At 36.9% G+C, this 22,826-nt stretch overlaps 1 protein-coding gene across 1 annotated transcript in view; it reads right to left on the minus strand.

Annotated features, from left to right (window-relative positions):
* The window catches only part of EIF3H (eukaryotic translation initiation factor 3 subunit H), a 98,931-nt gene extending 85,223 nt beyond the window's left edge, over positions 1-13,708 (minus strand). Inside the window, exon 1 of the mRNA XM_043601625.1 lies at positions 13,500-13,708. Within this exon, the coding sequence (XP_043457560.1) occupies positions 13,500-13,631 (132 nt within the window). The 5' untranslated portion in view covers positions 13,632-13,708. The remainder of the gene's footprint in view (positions 1-13,499) is intronic.
* Positions 13,709-22,826: the final 9,118 nt, after the last annotated feature.

A 22,826-nucleotide genomic window follows, 5' to 3' on the forward strand; every position in this document is an offset into this window, starting at 1 on the left:
GAGCCACTACTAATTTTTTCTCAATTTAGAGTTCAAAGATCCCCTGAAATGCTTATAAGGAGCTAGGTTAAAAACCACTGCTATATCCCTGCATTATGTATAAGATAAGTTTTATATAACTATATATAAACTCAAGTTTATAATAACTCATGTTTACAATAAGCCCAGGCAATCAAGAATTAAACTGTACTGTTTTGGAAGCCAAAAAAGTATAATATTTAAAATTTTCCCACTATTTTAAAATATTTTGAAATTTAATGAGATTAATTAGGTATTTAAGAGATATTTTCTACATATTTAAGGCATTTTCCTGGAAGGAAGGTCTGTGGCATTCATCATACTCCCAAAGATGCCCATGACACACAAAGAGTTAGAGTTTTCAAAATTAATTAAAAAGGTATTATATACATGCAGTTATGCTTTTATGTTTGCATCAACAAGAATGGTGTGGAAGGACGTATCTTTTCTTATGAATTTGTTACTGCTTACTTACTTATAATAAGCATGCATTTGTTTTCAATTCAAAAAACATCAAATAAAGAAAAAGTTAACAGAAAAGACTTTAAAATCCAGCAATCACTGCAATTTACTACATGAAGTCTCACCAAAGAAACCTAATTTCTTTTTGACAGTGCTACTGAGTTGACACAATATGGACACATCTTGATTTAAGTATTTTTTTTAGGTAGGTTAAAAAAGGGAGAGGGGTTGGGCTGAATAAGTGGCTTTGAAAGGAGAAGATGAAAAAATACACACTATAAAGCCTGAGCACCTGCTGACTTTAAATTCTAATCTCTTGGGGCGCCTGGGTGGCGCAGTCGGTTAAGCGTCCGACTTCAGCCAGGTCACGATCTCGCAGTCCGTGAGTTCGAGCCCTGCGTCGGGCTCTGGGCTGATGGCTCAGAGCCTGGAGCCTGTTTCCGATTCTGTGTCTCCCTCTCTCTCTGCCCCTCCCCCGTTCATGCTCTGTCTCTCTCTGTCCCAAAAATAAATAAACGTTGAAAAATAAATAAATAAAAATTAAAAAAAAAATAAAAAATAAATAAATTCTAATCTCTTACTGATATGGTTACACTTCAACTCTATTCACAGATGCCATTGTACTCACATACACAAATGACTGGACAATATGCATATACACACACCATCAAGGTGAAAGAAGTAACTTCTGGATATACAGACTGGTTTTCAACAAGCAGATCTGTTTAAGAGAAGCCTAATGTAAACCAATTACAAATCAACAAACTATCAATTCAAACTTTGAGCAAACAGCAATAAAGCTTCACCAAGAAAAGCAGCATGTTTCCCACTGTCCCTGGAGTAGACATCAAAAGGATCTGTTTAAAGTTCAGTTAGAATTAGGGACATAAGGAGTTTTAAATTGTTAGAACTATACCATCATGTTTAACCTTCCTTTATAAAGTTAAGTTCATAAGGAATGTTCACAGGCTGCAAACTCTATTATGTGTACCTAGAATAAGAAAACACTAAATCCACTAGTTCATCTTTTTAAACAGCTAGTGGTATTTAATAATCACAGTAGTATTTTAGCTACAGTACTATTACATACATTAGACTCTGGTTATAGGAAGATGCTATTAGCTAAATATAACAGGTATGCAATCGTTTGTAACAGGGCTTCTCAGGCAATCGGTGGTGAAGAACTCATTTTCCTCCAGTCCCTCACAGACCAATACTGTAGTAAAAAAATAAAACTTGTAAGGAAAGTGACATTTTAAAGAAAGACACAGAAAATACAAGCCCAAGGATCATACTCTGGCTATCACAGCAACATCATGCTGCGATACAAGTTTCGAAACAATCCCAATCCTGTGCTTATCTCACACAAACCACAAACAGTTCACAAACCATACCCTTATTTTAGGTAGCACTGGGTTTACAGAGGAGGTAACATTAGGCAGATAGACCATTTCCTCCTAACTCCAGAAGCTGGAAATTCAGACTTTATAACCAAACACTTCTTAATTTATGTCACTGATATGAAGTCTCTCAAAATATGAAAGTATTCCAACAGATGGGAACTCCAAACTGTGTGGCTATCAAACCCATAGTTTCTCTACCACTCCATGCTGCTTCTATAGGAGAGAACAGGCATACCCCTTAGATGGCGTCAAACCACTATTCTCTCAGTTCTGATTCCACTCTGAACAATATATTTCTAACAGGGGTAAAAACAAATCTATTTCAGCAGCAGGAGCCCACTTTCAATCGTTAGCTACTGCTTCAACTACTATAATAAACATTTCACCTAACCCATTCACTCATCCATCCACCTATCCAACAAATATTTAGTGACTAGAACATGCAAGGTATCTTCATGGCACTGACACTGGTTTCCCCAGACTATTCAGTTTATTCCTGAGATCTTCTTTCAGTCTAGTAAGATGTAAATATAGCTCATTAAAAATCAACTACCTGACAACAAAGTTCCAATTTTGTTGACTTATCAGTCATCTTGATCTAGAGCTATCTGTATATACCACAAGGTTTCAAAAGATTTTTTGAAATCTGCTTTAAAAAGGCGAAGGTAAGAGTAAATTGACTTCTTTGAAACAGCGGTGAATGTTGGGGCGCCTGGGTGGCTCAGCTGGTTGAGCGTCCGACTTCGGCTCAGGTCTTGTTCTCGCAGTGTGTGAGTTCGAGCCCCGAGTAGGGCTCTGTGCTGACAGCTCAGAGCCTGGAGCCTGCTTCAGATTCTGTGTTCCCCTCTCTCTCTGCCCCTTCTCTGCTCAAGCTCTGTCTCTGTCTCAAAAATAAATAAAAACACTTAAAAAAAATTTAAAAAAAGAAACAGTGGTGCATGCATGTGTTTATGTATGTACAGAGGTTCCCTTAAAAACATCATTATCCATGGGGTGCCTGGGTGGCTCAGCCAGTTAAGCAACAAACTTGGGCTCCCGCCATGACCTTACCGCTTGTGGGTTCGAGCACCGCATGGGCTCTGTGCTGACAGCTCAGAGCCTGGAACTTGCTTTGGATTCAGTGTCTCACCCTCTCTGCCCCTCCCCCCATGCACACTTTCTCTCTCACTCTCAAAAAATAAATAATAAACATTAAAAAAAATTTTTTTTAATTAAAAAAAATCACTATCCTGCTAAAAAAGTAAGGACTAGATCCCCTCCATAAGAGTTTCTTAGTTCTGAAATAAAAAGGCAAGGCCCAACTGCACCAGTTGCTGGCCATTTGGAGAAGAGGTCAGGGGTTCCTAGGCTGGCTTTATTCCAGTTTTGTAGATTCTGGGAGGTAAGGTCCACAGCCTGAATTTCTCACATCAATCACTGTCAAAGAACAGCCAGTACCATAGAAGAATTTTAGTCTCAAAGAAACTGTAATGCCACAGAATCTCCCCTTAGCATATTCTGTAAAGTCAATAACTAGACTTTCATTTAATTCTGGCTTCTTTCACTGACTGACCTGTGAACTTGGCAGTTTTCTTATTTGGTTAAGCCTAGATCATTTTTTTCTAACACTGAATAAAGAAGGTAGTTATTGCCAAAATGTAAATTCAAAAAGCAGAAAGCAGCATTAGTCTTAAATTTAACACATTTTATGGCTCAAGTGGGATAGGGGTTCCATTTCATAACTGGCTGAGTCAAATAATAAATAGGATTTAAATCACTGCTGTTCAGTTTTGATGTGAAAGAAATGTAAGTAACTTCAATAGCAAAAAAAAAATTTTTTTTTGCTCCTGATACATATGGGATTAGTTGCAATGCTCCAAAACACTTAATCAATATCACCTCTATAATATTTCAGTTGAAAGAGCATACTTCATTATTATTCTCTTGGATCTAATGTTCATCGATGGTCCACAGTTTTGAAGTTAAATCATCTAATAACTTGGGAAAAGGGGGAGAAGGGCAAAGCAGTCTCAAGAATTTTAGCAGAGTAACACTGCTCTCCTCACAAAAATTACTCATGAGAAGAGGACAATGATGTAATCAAACATACAAAAGTATAATCGCAATTAAATGTTAAATGATGAGGTTTTATTTTTTTTTTTTTAATTTTTTTTTTCAACGTTTATTTATTTTTTGGGACAGAGAGAGACAGAGCATGAACGGGGGAGGGGCAGAGAGAGAGGGAGACACAGAATCGGAAACAGGCTCCAGGCTCTGAGCCATCAGCCCAGAGCCTAACGCGGGGCTCGAACTCACGGACCGCGAGATCGTGACCTGGCTGAAGTCGGACGCTTAACCGACTGCGCCACCCAGGCGCCCCGAGGTTTTATTTTTAACATTAAGTTTATACTTTACCAACTCAATATACATAACCGATCTGCAAATTTTCCCACGTGTAGCTGGAAAGGAGTTTTTCCAAAGTAAAATGAGTGATAAAAAAGCTAAGCTGGAATAAATTTATGTCCTCTCACATACAAAACAAACCAAAAAATTTCAAAACTGTTCTCTACTTCCTAACACATTTACGTTTGTTATCCTGGGGAGCAGGAACCACAGTTTAATTAGAAGGCCTTTAAGTGATCTAGGGGCACCTGGATTACTATTTATTTCTGCTTCCTTAACAGGAGGCAGTGCTGGCTAAAATAAGTTGAGAAGGAAACACTAAAAAGATTAACTGTGACTGCCTCTGCGAAGAGGGTGGTTGAAGACAGGAATGAAAAGTGAGAGCTTCTTTTACTACATACTCTTTTTGTCTTTTAAGTTGTATACCATATGCACCCAAATGGCTGTTTAATTAAATAGGCTTAATATATTAAAAGGACTTCAGTTTCCCAGTATAAAAAATACACCACAGTGATACCAGGAGAAGGTGATTATTCACCTTCTTTCTCAAGAGGTCTCTCAGAACTGAACTGAAGATTATGCATTTCTACACAAAATATAAAACAGGGGTTTTCTTCTATCCAAAAAGAAAAGATTTTGGTTTTAACTGTTTTAAAGGCTACTCTTAAACCAAATTTGAAAACAGTACTACAAGCCCTCATTTGGAGGCTAACAACAAAAGGTAAAGAAGATCTTAATAGTCAAGTCAAGCTATCAACTTGGATTTTATTTTGTAATGGGGATTTTCCAAAGGGTTTTTGCATTACTATCCTTTACCTACTCAGCACCATTGTGTGTGATGGCCAAGTACAAAATAGATTCTGTAAGACCTGTCACATGAGAGTTTTGCAGTGATTCAGAAAGGAAAGTGAGAAATGAATAGTGCAGACAACACAGTTACAGACTCACTATGTAAGTGAGTGATCTTAAGAGAACCCGAGGGAAAGCCTACAGAGCAATCAAAGATGATACCAGAAGCCTGGGTGACTTGGGCAGATGGTGATGGCACTAACAGACAACAGGAAGTATTTTATTGACTTGAATCATAGTAACAAGTATGTTAGCATACTAACATGCACACTTAATTTGCACACTTAATTTTAAAAATAAAGACTAAGATCTGTAAAACTCTTCTTTCCATTAGTAATAGTGCCAAGAAGCAGCACTCCAATACTCTGTACATGGGAAAAGAAACTGTACTATACAACTATACTGGAATAATTTGGCAACATGCTTTAAAATCATGCATAACCTTCAAGCCATTAACTTCAGCTCCAGGTATTTATTAAAGCACAGGAAAAACACTAGAAAAGTAAACCCCAAAATCCTAACAGTGCTACCTATACTCATATTATGAGCTTATAAACTGAGTAATTTTCTTTCTGGGTTTTCTTTGTGTGTAATTTCTCCAAACTTCCCTTACAACGAATATATACAGTTTTTGGTTAAAATAATCATAGTTTAGCACATTACTATTGTCCCAGAGATAAACAAACATTTTCTACTTACATCAAATGAAGCTAGTTGGGGACAAGGATAGAAGTATAGAAGGTACTGAGAAAAAAAATTTCTTATTTATCATCAGGACACAATGAATACCTGTGATGTTTAGGTACTATTTGGGGTAAAAAATAAAATTTTATGCCAAAATACAGTGGCTATTCAGACTCAAACAGTAAAAGTTTTATATTTTGACTAAGTTAATACTGAATTACCACTATTTTACTGAATCAATTTTTTCTCTTCTATTTTTGGGCTTGGTACCAACGTTAACAAAAACACAGGGTACTACTCTGGCATAAGCCAGTCTCCATTTCAGCCCTTTCAGTTTTATTGAAACAAATACAGTTTGTCACCATATAGATGGAGATGTACATTACACTGTACTTTTCCTATTAAATCTAAGCTTTACGGGATATAACCATTTTACAGTGTAACAGTCCTTTATGGGAACAATTAGGGCTATTTTCTCTTTAAGTATATTTTCTTATATCTTGCCCAAGGAAATAATATCCAAGTACCATAATTTAAATGATATTTTACAAAAAACATTTATGAACTAATGTCCAAGAGAACAGCAAATACCACCAAGTTTTCATGTTAAGTGCTGAAGTCAGAAGCTTTCATCTTAAGAAACTAAGGCAGACTTGGTAAAGTACAGGTGAGAATATCTGACCACAAAATAAGAGTGGCAAAGACCCTCACCAAAGCCTAATGCTTTGTAGAGGCTTGTCTCCCCAGTATGAAGACTAGGACTGAGCTAAAAGCCCAGAAAAATGTTGCCGAGACTTAAAATACCTGGTGTTCAATACCTCTTGAAATCTTGGATATTAAGCTGAAGATCAGAATTTATAATTATATAGGGGCTAGCTGGAGCCAAAGGTGACAAGAAAACAAAAGATGAAAAACCAGTAAATATTGTGCACCCACAGCCTTTTAATGTCAAAACAGGCATTTGAAGAGTTAACATATGCCATCTCATCTGGGCCAGATATGCTACAACTGAAGTTAAAATCTTTTGTTATCTTCCATTACTTGGTAACACATGGAGTTTGGAATCCCACTGTAACTAATACCAACTATTTAAATCAATACCAACTACAAAAACTGTCACTAGCAATAATTAAACATCAATAGGAAATTATATATATTAAGCTGCTATTTATTACAGTAAGAAGGCCATGTGTTATCCTCATATTAAAGAAATTAAGGCCCAGAGATGCTCATTTATTAAATCAGGCGATCTCATGGATCGCCTCCATGAGAAATACCATGTAAGCTGGGCTCCTTAAATTATCCCAAGGCAGCTACAAGAAACAACATTAATACAGCTTGTTATCACTAATGTATACGCCATAAGCTAAGAAATCATGGTCAGAAAGTTTTTTCAAAAAGACAATGGATTTCAATAAGCCCTGGGACCTGAAGGGAAAGGAACAAAAGTCCAGGATGTCTGCAAGATTATCTAAATCTTAAAAGCGTCCTGAGAAGTCAGACTTAGATGTGCCTACCCTAAGGAAAGTAAACTACCTTACTTAGGAATACCTACCAACACTCCTCTCAATTCTCTTTAACATTCCTCCTGTTTTCTTCAGTGTTGATCCCCCAATATCTTAAGTCTGTGTGACTGGTTGGCTAAAGACTGCCTTTTTCCAAACAAGAATATTTACTAAGTTGACTTCTTTTAGCTACAAATTATCTCCTCAAATATGACAGATTATTGGGGCGCCTGGGTGGCTCAGCCGGTTAAGCGTTTGGACTTCAGCTCAGGTCATGATCTCACGGTTTGTCGGTTCGAACCCCATGTCGGGCTCTGTGCTGACAGCTCAGAGCCTGGAGCCTGCTTTAGATCGTGTGTCTCCCTCTCTCTCTGCCCCTCCCCTGCTCATGTTCTGTCTCTCTTTCTCTCAAAAGTAAACATTAAAAATGTATATATATATATAAGACAGATTATTAAATCTAAAGATTCCAATATATTAGCTTTCTTGTGCATTTTAAAGTTTTAAGTCTGTAAGAGACCCAAGTTTTAGAAAATACACTTCCTGATGCTTCAGCAGGAACACTAGATTCATTATATTGTGAACACTGTATTTCTATTTCCCCTTATCCTGACATTCATCAAGTCACATGATCTATATATATGAGCTTCCTCATTTGTAAAACAGGGATAATAATGGTTCCCAAATCAGAGTTGTTACAGGGCTTTAATGCTGTAATATAAAGTACTTTAAATAGTACCTGGCACATAAGAGCAAACATCTACTGAGTCCTTACAACGTATGAAGTAGTTGTAATAATGGAAAGCAAAATGCATCAAAGATGCCAATTGTGATATGGGTCCAAGATCTAGAATAAATTCACTGGATGCTCTTGAAAAGCCACTCAGTTTCTATGAGTGACTACATCATATGTATAATCCAGCTAATCCTGGTTCTATCAGCTCCTGGAATTCCTAAAATATAATAATGTATGTCAAATTTTTTATCTACTATAAAAAGCTATTGCTTTCGATTAGGAACACCTTACTTGCCAAAGTAAAAATACAACTAAGTGGTCAAAATGTCAGACTGCACACTTAATTTAATCTCATTCAGAGTGTGTGTTTGGTCTCACTTTAAAAATAATGCTGGGGCGCCTGGGTGGCTCAGTCGGTTGAGCGTCTAACTTCAGCTCAAGTCAGGATCTCACAGTTTGTGAGTTCGAGCCCCGCATCGGGCTCTGTGCTGACAGCTCAGAGCCTGGAGCCTGCTTCAGATTCTGTGTCTCCCTTTCTCTGCCTCTTTCGCGCTCATGCTCTGTCTCTCTCTGTCTCTCAAAAATGAATAAACGTTAAAAAAAAAAAAATTTTTTTAAATAATGCTAACAAGACTGCTTATCTGGTTTTCCATCGTAGCAAATGAGAAGCTGGAAATAAAAAGGGTAAAAGCCATACAAGTTTAACAACAAAAACAAAACCAAAAAAAAAAAAAAAATGCTGCCAATTAGAAAGACAAATTACTCAAGGCACCTAAAATTCAAAAACAGAGGACATCACAGAAATAAACACATGTGAATACCCATAGGGATTCTGGAGGACTACTGTCCAGTATGGGGCAATAAATTATGTTTTTAATGATACTACTAAGTCATCAAAACATGGCTAAGTGATACAAGCCACATTCACTATTCTGACTAAAGAGGCAGAAATTTACGTAATACACTGCAAAAAGATTTATAATTAAAATGTCTAAAATGTAAACGTTTTGGTGCTTGAAAGACTTTCAAGTTATCTGGCTGAAATATACATAAAAAGCAACTTATTTATTCTTTACTGAAGTCAGAAAACTGAAAGAAGAAGCCAAGAGCCACACAATTTTTGGGGGGCCAAACTGTGTTTTACTTGAGCCATGGACTTTAGACAAGAGCTTCCATTTCATAGTTTAACAAACTGTTATCTAGTATTTATAACTTCATGTAGTCTCCCACACACACACACACACACACACAACGTACAGACATACATGTCATAGCACAGTACAAGCCCTTTACAAATTTGAATTATTCATTTCAGTTCACATAGCACTTCCAACATTTTCTCATTAGATCTGAATCACCACCAGGTAAGTAAGGCAGATAACATCAACCCTTAAAGCTGTTGTGAGAATCAGACATAGTCTCACCAAACCTTCCTTCACAGGGTCTTGTAAATAGCAGGTGCTCAAAAAACATTAGAGATTTTTCTTACAGGTAAGACACTGATGCTTAAAAAGAGGAAGAAATATGGGCAAGTTTATAAAGTTCACTGGTCTCACTCCCGTGTTTCTCACCAACACACCATTAATCTCTACAAAGTATTTACTGACCCAGTTTCCTCATGATTCATTTTCAAGAAAATTTCTTGTACCACAGAACTGTATTAATCCACTCACAATATCTGAGTGCTTTCTATGAGTCGGTCACTGTTCTAGACACTTGTAAATATTGCAGTGAATAAGCCTGACATTGGTCCTGCTCTCCAGAAGCTGGTATTTTAGTGTATTATTTTAGTGTATTTTTTTAGTGTGAGAAGACAAACAAGCAACAAATAAATAAGAGACTTTCAACAGTAACAAGGGCCTAAAAGTCAGATAAAAGGGTCAATGAACTGATGTAGCCTCTTTAGAGTAGTCAGAAAGTACCTGTGAGGAAATATCTGAGCTGACACCTGAATGACAAAGGATACAGAACTCTTACTTTTTCATTTACTAGTAACATCCTCTACCTTACTTCCAATAAAAGAGAAATGAGGTAGCCAACAACTTTAAATAAGGTAACTTTTTGCATAAAACAGAAAAACAAAATTTGAAAGGAAGTAAATTTCAGTGGTAGTCACCTTTAAGCACCAGAACTATGAAAAGTACAAGTATTTTACAATTTTACCTTCAAATGATCATCTCAGTGAGAAAGGAAAAATAAACAATAAACTATCAATTAACAGTCTATGCTCACGTGCCAGGATGAGAGATACAAACTGTCATAAAAAGTTCAGGTAAAGGAAGAGATCAATGTGAACCAGAACAATACTTTTCAAACATTAAGATCCCATACAGTAGATCAAGAAGGGGCCCTGAGATTCTGAAATACTGTATTTCTGCATTTCTAACAAGGTACCAGGTAAGCCCAATTCCACTGGTCTTGCTGGCCCATGGAAAGATTCAAACTGGTCTGGGGGAACAAGGTAGCTTTTACAGGAAAAGTTCAACAGGAACAATTAGTTTGATCTTTTCTAGGAACAATGAGATCACCTGACTGCAATAAAAATCCACTCTTCCACTCCCGGAGGAGTCACTTAGCACCAACTCTGTGCAGGGTACAGTAAAAGTCAAATTGACAAGTCTAATGGAACGGATGATTAAAAGATTCTTGAGAGATATCATTTCACACAAGGAAAATAAGCCATCTATAACTGTCCATTATCAGTCAGATGAGGACAATTACATCACATTCATACAATGAGATGTTCTATAGTAATGGAAATGAATTACTGTCACTTAGTCTAGAATGGACTAATCTCAAAAACAATGTGAGATATACATATATATGACTCAGGACATGGGAGAACATGTACTATGATTTAATTCATATTTCATTAATTTTATTAATATACACAGGCAAAACTAAACAGATTATTTAGGAATACTCTATGGTGAAGCTATAAAGAAAACACAATCACTGAAACAAAGTTCACAATAGTGATTACAGGATGCAAAGAAGGGATGGGAGGAAAGGATGAAATAAGGGAATAGGCTTCAAGGATTTTCGTAATGTCCTATTTCTCACATTGAATGGCAGGTAACTGGATATTTATTTTGTGATTATTTAAATTGTGTATTATAAGCACTATTTTTCACGTATGATATATTTTGATATTTTTTATAGTTCTCTGCTAATGCTATCAATGATTTTTCTGAAAACTGAATCAGGGAATTAGTAGTAGTAGAGATTCTAACAACAGTGAGTTGAAGCAAAAATGGAAAAATACAACTATAGACAATTCTTTAACCATTGACTTCAAGAGGGAAAAAAGTGGGGACTAAGAATGGAGCGCAGACTGTTAAATGAAAAAGAGAACTGAGCATTTTAATACAGGAGAGTCCTGACAACATTTACATGTTAAGGGGAAGGTAATATTAAAGATACAGAAGATTTCATGAAACAGGAGCAAAGGAAGGGTTCAATACAAGAAGAAAAATTGGTCTTGTCCATTAACAAAATGCCAAGAACAAATGTGATTAAACATGAGGTCAATCATAGTCCTGTGTGGCTGGAATGTACACTTACTAAGAGGCTTGGAAAATTAACCTGAACACAAAGCAAGGGCAACATCACTGAAAACATTTCAGGAAGGAAGCTAACAAGATCTAAACTTTCACATTAAGTGAATGTTTTAATGAAAGTACGAAAGATGGACTGAAGAGGACTAGGAGAACAACTCAAGATACCGCTAAAATCATCTGTAAAAGGTATCAGAACATGAACTAGGAATAGTATAAGAATAAAATGAAATATTGTATTCATTCATTCATCCTGTCTATGTTGGTTAAAAGGTTCTGTATTGAGAATATATCACATAAACACAGTCCCTAGCCTGCCCTCAGTCGCTTACATTTCTGTGGGGGAGACAAGAAAGCAAACAAGACAGTTACAGGCAGTGGAAAATGCTATGAAACAGAGTGGTGTGATGGAGGATGATGCGGAGGGAACTACATTTGACAGGGTTGGTAGGCAAGACCTTTCTTAAAATGAGGCATTTAAGTCAACAACCTAAAGGAACAAAAGAAGCCACCAAGTAGGAAGAAATACTTGAAGTATTTCAGGAAGAGAAAACAATGAACTAAAATGTCACTGTGAATGCAGCCTAGAAAAAAGAATGAGGGGAGCTTGGAGAAAGACACAAGAATAGCAGGACCTTGAAGGATGTGATAAGAAGTCTGTATTTTATTGCAGGTGAATGTGGTTGATGGCATATAGATGAGAAGCAAATGAATTTGATATATTTTGGAGATGGAACCAACAGGACGTGCTGAGACTGAATGCTGGCGGTTGGGGGGAGAACAAATATAGGTTAATGCCGAAGTTTTCCGATTTGTTCAAATGGGTAGATGGTAATCCCATTTACTAATATGGGAGAGACTGAGGTAAGACCAAGGAGGGGGAAAGGGTAAGGAATGGGAGATAGCAATAATCTTATTTTGGACAAGTTAAATTTGAGATGCCTATAAAATAGCCAAATAGCGATGTCAAGCAGGCAGTAAGGTATTCAAGCGTGGCATTCAAAAACCAAGTCTGGCAAAAATTATAAATCAGAATACAAGTAATATTTAAAGCCACAAGAAAGGAACTTAAGGAGTGTCTACTACTGTAACCTTTTGTAACACAGGTAATAATAATTAAGCAACTACAAATGGTAACTTACAATGTCCCAGAGACTGTTCTAGTTATTGACACATTTTCCGGCCAATTTTAATCCTCAAAACAACTAAAATGAGGAAAATAAGTATAAAGAGGTTAACTTGGCCAATATTATTCAGCTAATTTTGGAGGTAAGACTCAAACCCAAGCAGTCTGGCTCCAGCAGTGTGCTATTACCTACTTTGTTACACTATCTCAGGCATAGACCTGATAGAATGATGCCTAAACCCAAATCCTGAGGAACTCCAACATTCACAGATGAAGAAAGGAGACACCAACACAAAAGACGTTCATTCCCACTGCATGGTTTCAGGTAAACGCTGAGCCACAAACTCAGAAGTGTCTACAAAGTAAATCTCCGCTTAGCAAGTTACAGATGTCAGGTCCCAGCAGGGAAGCAATGGAGTTTACTTTATCTTCCAAAAGCCCTAGATTCCTAGATCCTTCTGGACACCTCCTTCACCTATCTGTCTCCCCGAAGAGTCCTTCTCCAAATCCAAGCATTTCAAAACAAGACCTCAAAGATCTGTCACACGCACCCCTAGTTTCTATTCCCTATCTCAGACCTCAACTCCCCCGATGGATGGCAGAGAAAGCTGTCGCGCCTCCCAACAAAAAGTAAAGACGAAAGAGAAAGGTCCAAGGGGAAAACCTTGTCCCAGTCTCACCAGGCCCAGTGGCGAGGCTGCCAAGCAGCACGTCGGGCAGGACTCGACTAAGAACTGAGCTGCCCACGTGGGCCTGGGGAAACGGAACCCCACTCACCAAGCCATCTATCTGCACTTGTTTCACGGCCGAATCTCCGGACCCGCCTTTGCTTTTGCCTTTCCCCGCCGGGCCGGTGGTGGAGCTGGAAGAAGCGGCGGTGGAGCCGGTGCCTTCCTTGCGGGACGCCATCTTTCCAGACAGACAGGAAAAAAGAGAAACGTGAGTAACCGGAAGCGGAAGTACGAGCTTTACCTGACGTCATGCACAGTCCGGGGCTCGAGGGGCGGAGCTGAGAGGAAAAACTGGAGTGGGGCTCCGCTTCTCTTTTCCTTTTCCAGCCTCACCTCCTTCGCCGAAGTAATCCTCTGCGCATGTGCGCTATGTGTTTGAGGCTTTTTTTTTTTTCTCTTTGAATGCTGTAAGACAGTAGACTTTTTAGAATATTTTACACCTTATGTTTAGTCAGTGTCCATTAGTCAAGTAAGTTGATCATAACAGCATTTTATTTCACATTTTATGTAGCGTCTCGCCTAATCATTTTTCTTTTTTTTTTTTTTTAATGTTTTTATTTATTTTTGAGACACAGAGAGACAGAGCATGAGCAGGTGAGGGGCAGAGAGCGAGGGAGACACAGAATCTGAAGCAGGCTCCAGGCTCTGAGCTGTCAGCACAGAGCCCGATGCGGGGCTGGAGCTCACAGACCGCGAGATCATTACCTGAGCTGAAGTCGGACGCCTAACTGACTGAGCCACCCAGGCGCCCCTCACTTTTCATTTTTATTAATCCCCACTCCCGATCTTGTAAACTATGAAGAGCTGTACTAAGTCCCATCACACGTGCTTGGAAGCTGTGACATGATTTGTCCAACGTCATTCTGTTAATTAGTGGCAAGCTGGTATTGCTATTTGTCTTATGTAATTTTAGATAATAGTCTCTAACCACTTAGATTATGCAGAAATTAATTAAAACATGGGAACTTTGATCAGAATTATCAGAACTGATAGCCCTTTGCTGCTATGTAAATCATACAGGATTTACATGAGTAATGTACAAATAAGTTATTTTTATGTACAGTGTTCCAGGATGATGTATGTAGAACATACTCCTTAAAAATCATGTTGACCTAGGGGCGCCTGGGTGGCTTAGTCGGTTATGCAGCCGACTTCAGCTCAGGTAATGATCTCGCGGTCTGTGAGTTCCAGCCCCGCATCGGGCTCTGTGCTGACAGCTCAGAGCCTGGAGCCTGCTTCAGATTCTGTGTCTCCCTCTCTCTGACCCTCCCCTGTTAATGCTCTGTCTCTCCCTGTCTCAAAAATAAATAAAAACATTTAAAAAAATTTTTTTTAATCATGTTGACCTATAACATAGTTCTCTGAAATATAGAACTCAAGTCTTTAAAACAATACTTGACAGCTGTCAAAAATCATTTTATATAAGGAATTTAAGACATTCTTTCTATGCTTCAAACTTTGCCTATTGCTTATTTTTCAAATGTTTACTCATTCCATAGATGTCTATGCAGAACTGATGATTCCCAAATTTTTTTTCCCCTAGATCTCTCGACTGAAGTCAACACCAGCATGCGCATCTGCCTATGCAACACCTCCACTATATGTTCAACATGCACCTGCAACTTAACCTTCCCACAGCTCCAAACACTGCCTCCCCTCCTTGGTCTTCCCCATCTGATTTGACGACAGCTCGATTCTTCCAGTTGATTAGACCAAAAGCCTTGGAGTCATCTCTGACTTCTCTGTTTCCCTCACACCACTGCAGCCAACCCTAGCTCAGAACTATACAGAAAAGGGAATTCTAAAAACAATGATTCCAGCTTAGCTAAGTTGATATAGTACAAACCCATCACAGTCCACCCAACTATAGACTGTCTAAAAGAAACTCATTTCAAATATAATGATACAGGCATATTGAAAGTAAAATGATGGAAAAAATATATCACTCAAACATTAAGCAAAAGAAAACAGGAGTGACTATATTAAAATCAAATAAAGGAGAATTTGGAGCAAAGAAAATAACCAGAGACAGAAGGAGACATATAATGATAAAATGGCCAATCACCAATAACACATAGCAATTCTAATTGTGTATTCCCTAGCAACAAAGCTGAGGTTACATAAAGAAAAAAATTCCTAGAATTCAAAGGACAAATAGACAAATACACACTCATACTTGGAGACATCTGATGGAAAAACTAGAGAGAAAACTAGCTAGAATATAAAGGAACTCAGCAATACCATCAACAGGATCTAATCAACATTTATAAAACATTCCACCCAGCAACAGAATACACATTCATTTTGTTCTTTTCAAATGCCCATGGAACATATAAACCATATCCTGAACCATGAACAAAACTTGAAAAATTTAAAAGAATTGAAATCACACAGAGTATGTTTTCCAACCACAATGGACTCAAACTAGAAGTCAAAACAAAAAGGTAACAGAAAATTTTCCAAATACAGTACTTGGAAACTAAACAACACACTTCTAATAGCCCATGGATCAAAGAGGAAGTCTTGAGGGAACTTTAAAAACACACACACATTGAACTGAATGTCAAAATCTGTGAGACACAGCTACCTCAGTGCTCAGAGAAAAGTTTATAGCTAAATGCATACATTCTGAAAGAGGAAATATCTCAAATCGATAACGAAAGCTCCCTCCTCAAGATACTAGAAAAATAAGAGCAAAATAAACCTAAAGCCTGCAGAAAATATTAAATAACAGATTGCAGCAGAACACAGGATATTCTGTACTGATCACCCAAAGAAGGTTGGTCGCAATCATTAAGTTGTGTTTCTGCCCACACCCTGCCAAAAGCAGTTTGATATTGTGAGTATTAAGTTATTGTGGCTATTCATTTACCAGAGAAAATAAATTTACCCTGTATCCCTAGCAATACGTTCTTCATTCTTTCTGTCAAAGGAACTAAAGTTTTTAGCATACTTCTATATTTGCTGGAAATATTTCAAATTTAGTCAGAAGCAAAAAGAGAGAGGATGGTGAGGGCCTTCCAAAGCAAGCTGTGGACTGTGCCCATGGGTGACTACCACCTAGGGACAGGAAGCAAAGAATAGCCTGTCATACCTGAATGAAAAAATGAAAAAATAAACAGTCTGACTGGTTCTGCCTTTGTGGCATAGTAACTCTACCCACTAGGAAAACACAGCCCAGTGAATGTCAGACTGTGACCAGTCCGTGCCTCAGAACCAGCCAGTGTTGGAGCTGCTTTCCCTCACTTGGCAAAGGCTTTCTTAAATCCCTTTCAATGTGTGAAATGACAGTCAAGACACCAAAGATGAGTCAAAGGATTTTTTTAAATGACACTTTATTCCTATTTGGTATACAGAGGAGCCAAAACATTTTTTAAAATGTAAATATATTCCTATTCAGTTGGTGCCTGCTTCCAGACCTCTATGGAAAGAAGCTTCCTTTGATCATCTGACAAGTCTTGGGTTCTGAGCTGAGCAGTGCCCTTGGTCACGGAGTAGATAGGCAGAGAGCGGGCTCTGTGTCTGCGCCTGCTCGGGGCTCACAGATAACCTCTATAGGACCAACCTAGCTTTTGTTCTAGCTTTGGTGTGAAGGAAGAGGGTAGAAAGTAATCTGATCTTTCTATTTACTGCCCCTCTCAGAAGTAACTGTATATTCATGATGCACAGCTCAGGGGTTGTCCTCTTCTAGTGTCCATTAGAAACAAAGAAGCAAGGAAAATTTCAGGCAAAGCTTTCAGCCAAGAATTCTGTAAAGAATGTATGTTCTTACCTCTTCTGTATACATTATTTTCTAGGAAAGAAGCACAGAGATCTTTTTTTCCCTTGGGAAGAAGATGTGGTTATGTGATGGTTATGAGATCTCCAAAAATATCACATTAGCCCTTCCTTCTTTCAGGAGTCACAAGTAACAGAATGGAGAGAAACAGAGGGGCCTACCCTCCAACGACACTCATGAGGAAGGGATCAGAAACTCCCTATTCTACAGAAATGGGAGGAAAGGGAAGTTTCTACCCCTCCACAAGAGACTATATGGTGCCATTATAATTAACAAGCCAGGTCTACAATACAAAAATTAGATGTAAGCAAAGCCAGAAAAAACAACATATAAATATTACAATATTTATATTATAATATAAATATTATAATATATTTGTATTATATATTATATAAAGTATATAATATAATATAAAAATATATTTATATTATATATTATATAAAAAACAACATATAAATATTATAAATAAATAGGGAAAAACTAAAGTTCTGGATTAAGCTAGTATACTGTTTAGAAGTCCACAAATATTCATTAGGCCAGAGAAAATTATCGGGCTTAAAACACAAAACACTTTGCTTAATATTTAACTAGAGTGGAAAAGATGCCTTTGGGAGATGTTGAAAGCAGCTAATAGCAACAGTTACTTCCACATCCCAGCCTCTTCATGGTGTTGTCCAGGATAAAATAAGAACATATGCAGAACATCTTAAGTTTCTTTAAAGCAAGGTATTATACAGGTAATGCTATCATTTTTCCTTTTATTTATTTATTTTTTAAAGTAAGCTCTACACCCAACATGGGGCTCAAATTCACAACTCTGAGACCAAGAGTCACATGCTCTACCAACTGAGCCAGTCAGGTGCCCGTGTCATTTTTCTTTTAAAATACATTTTTGGGGGGCCTGGATTTAACAAATAAACATCAGTTAGGTCACTTGGGGCTGCAAGTAACAAAAAACAAGTACACACCAAAAAACAATTTAATTATTTTAAACAAGAAGGAAATGTACTCTATCATGTAACTAAATGTCTAGGTTGGGAGTACATATTCCAAATAAAGTAGCATAGAGTCTCCAGTTCCATGTCATTATGATTCTCTTGACTCTGGCTTCTGACATGTTTTAGTTCTGTTCACAGACTGGCTACCTATAAACTCAAAACTGCTGCCAGTAGCAATGGACACAATGCACTTCATTTTTTTTAATGTTTATTGCCAGAAAAAGAAAACCTCTCCCCAACCAAGGGGGTAGAAAATTCTCTCTCTCTCTCTCTCTCTCTCTCTCTCTCTCTCTCTCTCTTTAATGTTTATATTTTTGGGAGAGAGAGACAGAGCACGAGCAGGGGAGGAGCAGAGAGAGGGAGACACAGAATCCAAAACAGGCTCTACGCTCTGAGCTATTAGCACAGAGCCTGACGCGGGGCTCAAACTCACCAACCCTGAGATCATGACCTGAGCCAAAGTTGGACACTCGACTGACTGAGGCAACCAGGCGCCCTCCAAAAAAGGTCTTTCTCTTTAGTCTTATTGGAATCAATTTAAATCATATGCTTCCTTCTGTGTACATGTGGAATGAAACTGTGAGCCTATTGTTTGAAGAGCTAAGTGATTTGTTCAGTACTATGAAAGGAACAATAGAAAGGGTAAAGAGGGAGCCACTAAAAAGAAAATAATACTCATTTATACATAAGACCCAGCATGTGGGCATTTTCTGTATGTTTGCTAGAATAATAATTTTAGAAACAACATTTGACTTTCTCATCTCAGTATTTTGATTTATGAATTACCAACTAATATTAAAACAAAGTGATCTAGTATTGAAAACATTGCACGGATTCTAACAGTGACTTTTACTTTGTATAACATCATGTAATTAATACCTTGTATTGATGTGATTTAATTATAAATATGAGACTTTGAAATAATATTCTACTGCATTATTGAAAGTTTGTTTAATTTCTTGCCACCAGTAGTTCAGTTTCTGCTGTGAAGTCCTCCTGCTGCATAAAAATATATACCAAAGCATGAGCAAAATGGTTGTCTTCAGCATTTGGTTTAATGTAAATAAATCGTGTTTTTAGAAAATCCTTTTAATGCCATAATCTGACGTAATTTTTGATCTTTAAACTCCTTTAAGTAACAGTAATAATATTTGTTTACCTAGAGTAATTTTACAAGGATTCATTAATCTAAAATGCTTTGATAAGTTAAAATGAAAGACCCTGTACGGTACAAACTTCTCTACCACTTTCAGTTATGATTTAATTAAATTTCAAATGGCAGTTTGTTATGCATCAAAGTAAAATAGTTTGCACACTGCTGCCACTTTTTAACTTTTCCTCCTCTCTACCAGTTTTTGGTTTTACCACTTTCATTACAATCATTAAACATTTTATAGTAACATCCCAATGTAGAGCACTATTCAGATCTGTTAACGGTAAAAAGTTGAAAATTCCTTTCACTTTAATTCACATGGCAATATGTGTTCTCTGTATGATTTCATTCAAAGAGACTATTTATTATAGCAAGCAAATTTGCTAGTCTAATTTTATGGCCATCTGATAACAAATGGTGGATACTTCCTGATTACTGTCTGGTTTAAAAATATCCTTGACAAACAGAAATCCCTTGAAACTTTTTCCTAAGAGACAGTTTCTTTATTGTCATTTACCCTGGAGGGAGAGCTCACTGGTACTAGCTGGGCCAACAGACAGAAATCCTGCTTGCTTGCTTTCATTGACAAGTACGTTGACATTAACATTTTCTTGGTATTTCTTGCCCAAGCAGTTGGGGTTCTTCATATTTAACTAACTTTATTCAACAGGAGATTCATCCCACTGACATATCCAGTTCAAATCAAATTGTTTATACTTTCAAAAGAAACAAATGTCAAGATAGCTTTTATAGCAAGTAAAAAGGATTTAATTTATTTTACTTTGGAAAAAGTCTACCTTTTACAGAAAATATGAAACTGAGATTTTGAACCTGTTCAAAGAAAGGGTAATTGTATTGGCAAACACTAAGCAACATCAAAGTTTCATCAAAGACATCTGTCAAAAGAAAATTCTGGCAAGTAGTTTTAACTTTATCAGTTAGGAGTGGGTTCGGCTGCATATAAAATAAACTGAATGTGCCATTGTAGGTTCACCCTCAGGTAAAAAAACCAACCAACCAACCAAACAACAACAACAACAAAAACATTCTGGTGAGTGGTGTTGGTAATGAGGGAGGCTGTGTATGTGTAGAGGCTGGAGGTATATGGGGAATCTCTGTATCTTCTTTTTAATTTTGTTGTAATCCTACTGCTGCTTTAAAATAAATAAAGTCTCAAAAGTGGGGAAAAAACTTAAAATAATATTTTTTAAACCAAGGTAAAAGTTTGTTTTTCTTCTCATGTAAAACAAGTCCAGACATAGAAAGTCTAGATTTGGAAATGACACAGATTCCTTCCTTTATCTGCTTTCCAGCTTAGCACATAGCCTCCATCCTCCAGGTTACCTCATGGACTAAAATAGGTGTCTAGTGTTCCATTCATCACATCCAAATTCCAGAGAGTAGGAAGGAAGAAAGTGGAAAAAAACAAAAGTGCCAATTGCTGAGCCAAGTTGGTGTCTTTTAAACAGCCTTCCCAGAAGATCTTTGTAACATTTATACTTATGTAGCCTTGGCTAGAACTTAACCATATGGCTATACTTAGCTACACAGAAGGCTAGGAAATAGATTCTTTTCCATGGGCACATTAATGTCCAGAATAAAATCAAATTTCTATTACTAAAAAAAAAGAGAGAGAGAGAGAGAAGAGATATTGAGTGACGATTCACAGTCTGTGCCACATCATGTTATATGTGATGATTTTGTGGGGAATGTCAGTCAGCCATTAAAAATAATGAATGAGAACTATGCCAATTGACTTGGGGTGTAGAGGCAGGAAGAATTTCCACAAGGATTGTTGGGTGAGAAAAGCAAAATGTATAGAAGTGACAAAATATGATGCCATTTTTGAATAACATAAGTAGCAAAAATCTCTCCATGTATGTATGCAAATGATGTATAAAGTATATGAATATGGGAAATGGCTGAAGGACAGCAGGTTGTTAGTGCGTTATCTGAGCAAGGAGAGAAGGGATGAATATCTTTGTGTTGTTCCATTGTTGCACTTGTTATAAAAGGCATTTTTGTACTTTGAAAAACATAAAAAATGTTTTAAAAGGAGGAGAGGCCTCTGGATCCAACCTTCAAAACACTGCCTGCCTGCCATGTATGAAAATTCACAGTAAGCAAGTCCAGGATGGAGTCTATCACAGGGGATCCTACTGAAGGACTTAGTAGGCCCTCAATACAAACCAGTTTACCTAAGTTGTTTTAAATGATTTATTTAGGGAAATTACCTATTTAGAGCATATGTTAGCTACATAATGTTAGAATATTGTATTCTTTTTGAACTAGTGGGTGTTAACAAATGTTTATAAATATTTAAATATGATTGTAAGGCAGAATAATTTCACAATAGAAATCTCTGTGAATTATCTGGAATACTAACATTTATGAAATTAAACAAAATAACCTTTATGAATTGTATTTAATGTTTACCTATTTAATTCCATTTAGGCCATGAATCTTTCATGAAAAAGTCTTGTTTGGGAATTAGTCACACCTTGCAAAAATAAATCATTCTGTCAACTTGGCTTCATCAAAATTTCATGAAGAAAAATCTTCAAAATCATGTACAACAAATCGCACTATAAATTATATTTGATCCAGACATAATAAAGAATATGAAGAGCATGAAATAAATAAAGAAAAATAAATTAATTCCCTACCTGAGCTGAATGGCTATTTGGCATGGAAAATGTCCAGTAAAGTGACCTAAGAAAAGAGCTAGCAGCCAGCAATGCTGAGACGTTATTGTTCCAGCACCATAAGGTCAAAATTATTTTCAATGGCTATTAAAATTTTTAGCAAAGATATTATAAGAATAATTTAAGATGATATAAGATAATTTAAGAATCTTTACTAGTTCAACAAATAACGGCAATATTTGTCTTGTGCCTAGGTTGTGCCCAAATATTGATGTTCTAATATTAGGTCATTGACCCTCAGACCAGAAAGTGTTCGGTGAACTACCTACTGAAAATGTCCTATTGGATGAACAGTGATGCTCTACTGCAAACCAACCTTCAGGAACATTAATATGCATAATAATGACTTGGGAAGATTGTAATTAAAGGCAATTCCTTTTTGAATAGTATCCCTATCCTTCAATACTTGTTCAGAATCAGAAATGGGCATTTTAAACAAGCATCCTAAGAGCTTTTTCTGCATATCCCAGGATTATGTTTTGAGAAACACTGCTATAGTAGAAAACTCTGTTTTAAACTTGCTAATCACCATTGTAAACCGTCTTCATGTTTGTGAAATAAGGATCCAATATGCAAAAGGCACTGTCATACACATAGAGTTTGAAAAATAATTATGCTATAGTTTAGTAAGTTAAAAAAAATTGAAAAAATAAAAAAAAACACAAAAAACAACTCGGACTCAAAGCCCTAGTCCTGCACCACATTTTTCTCATTAGTGAACCTTAAAAATCAAACCAGT

This window comes from Prionailurus bengalensis, chromosome F2 (assembly GCF_016509475.1).
Source record: "Prionailurus bengalensis isolate Pbe53 chromosome F2, Fcat_Pben_1.1_paternal_pri, whole genome shotgun sequence".
NCBI lineage: Eukaryota > Metazoa > Chordata > Mammalia > Carnivora > Felidae > Prionailurus > Prionailurus bengalensis.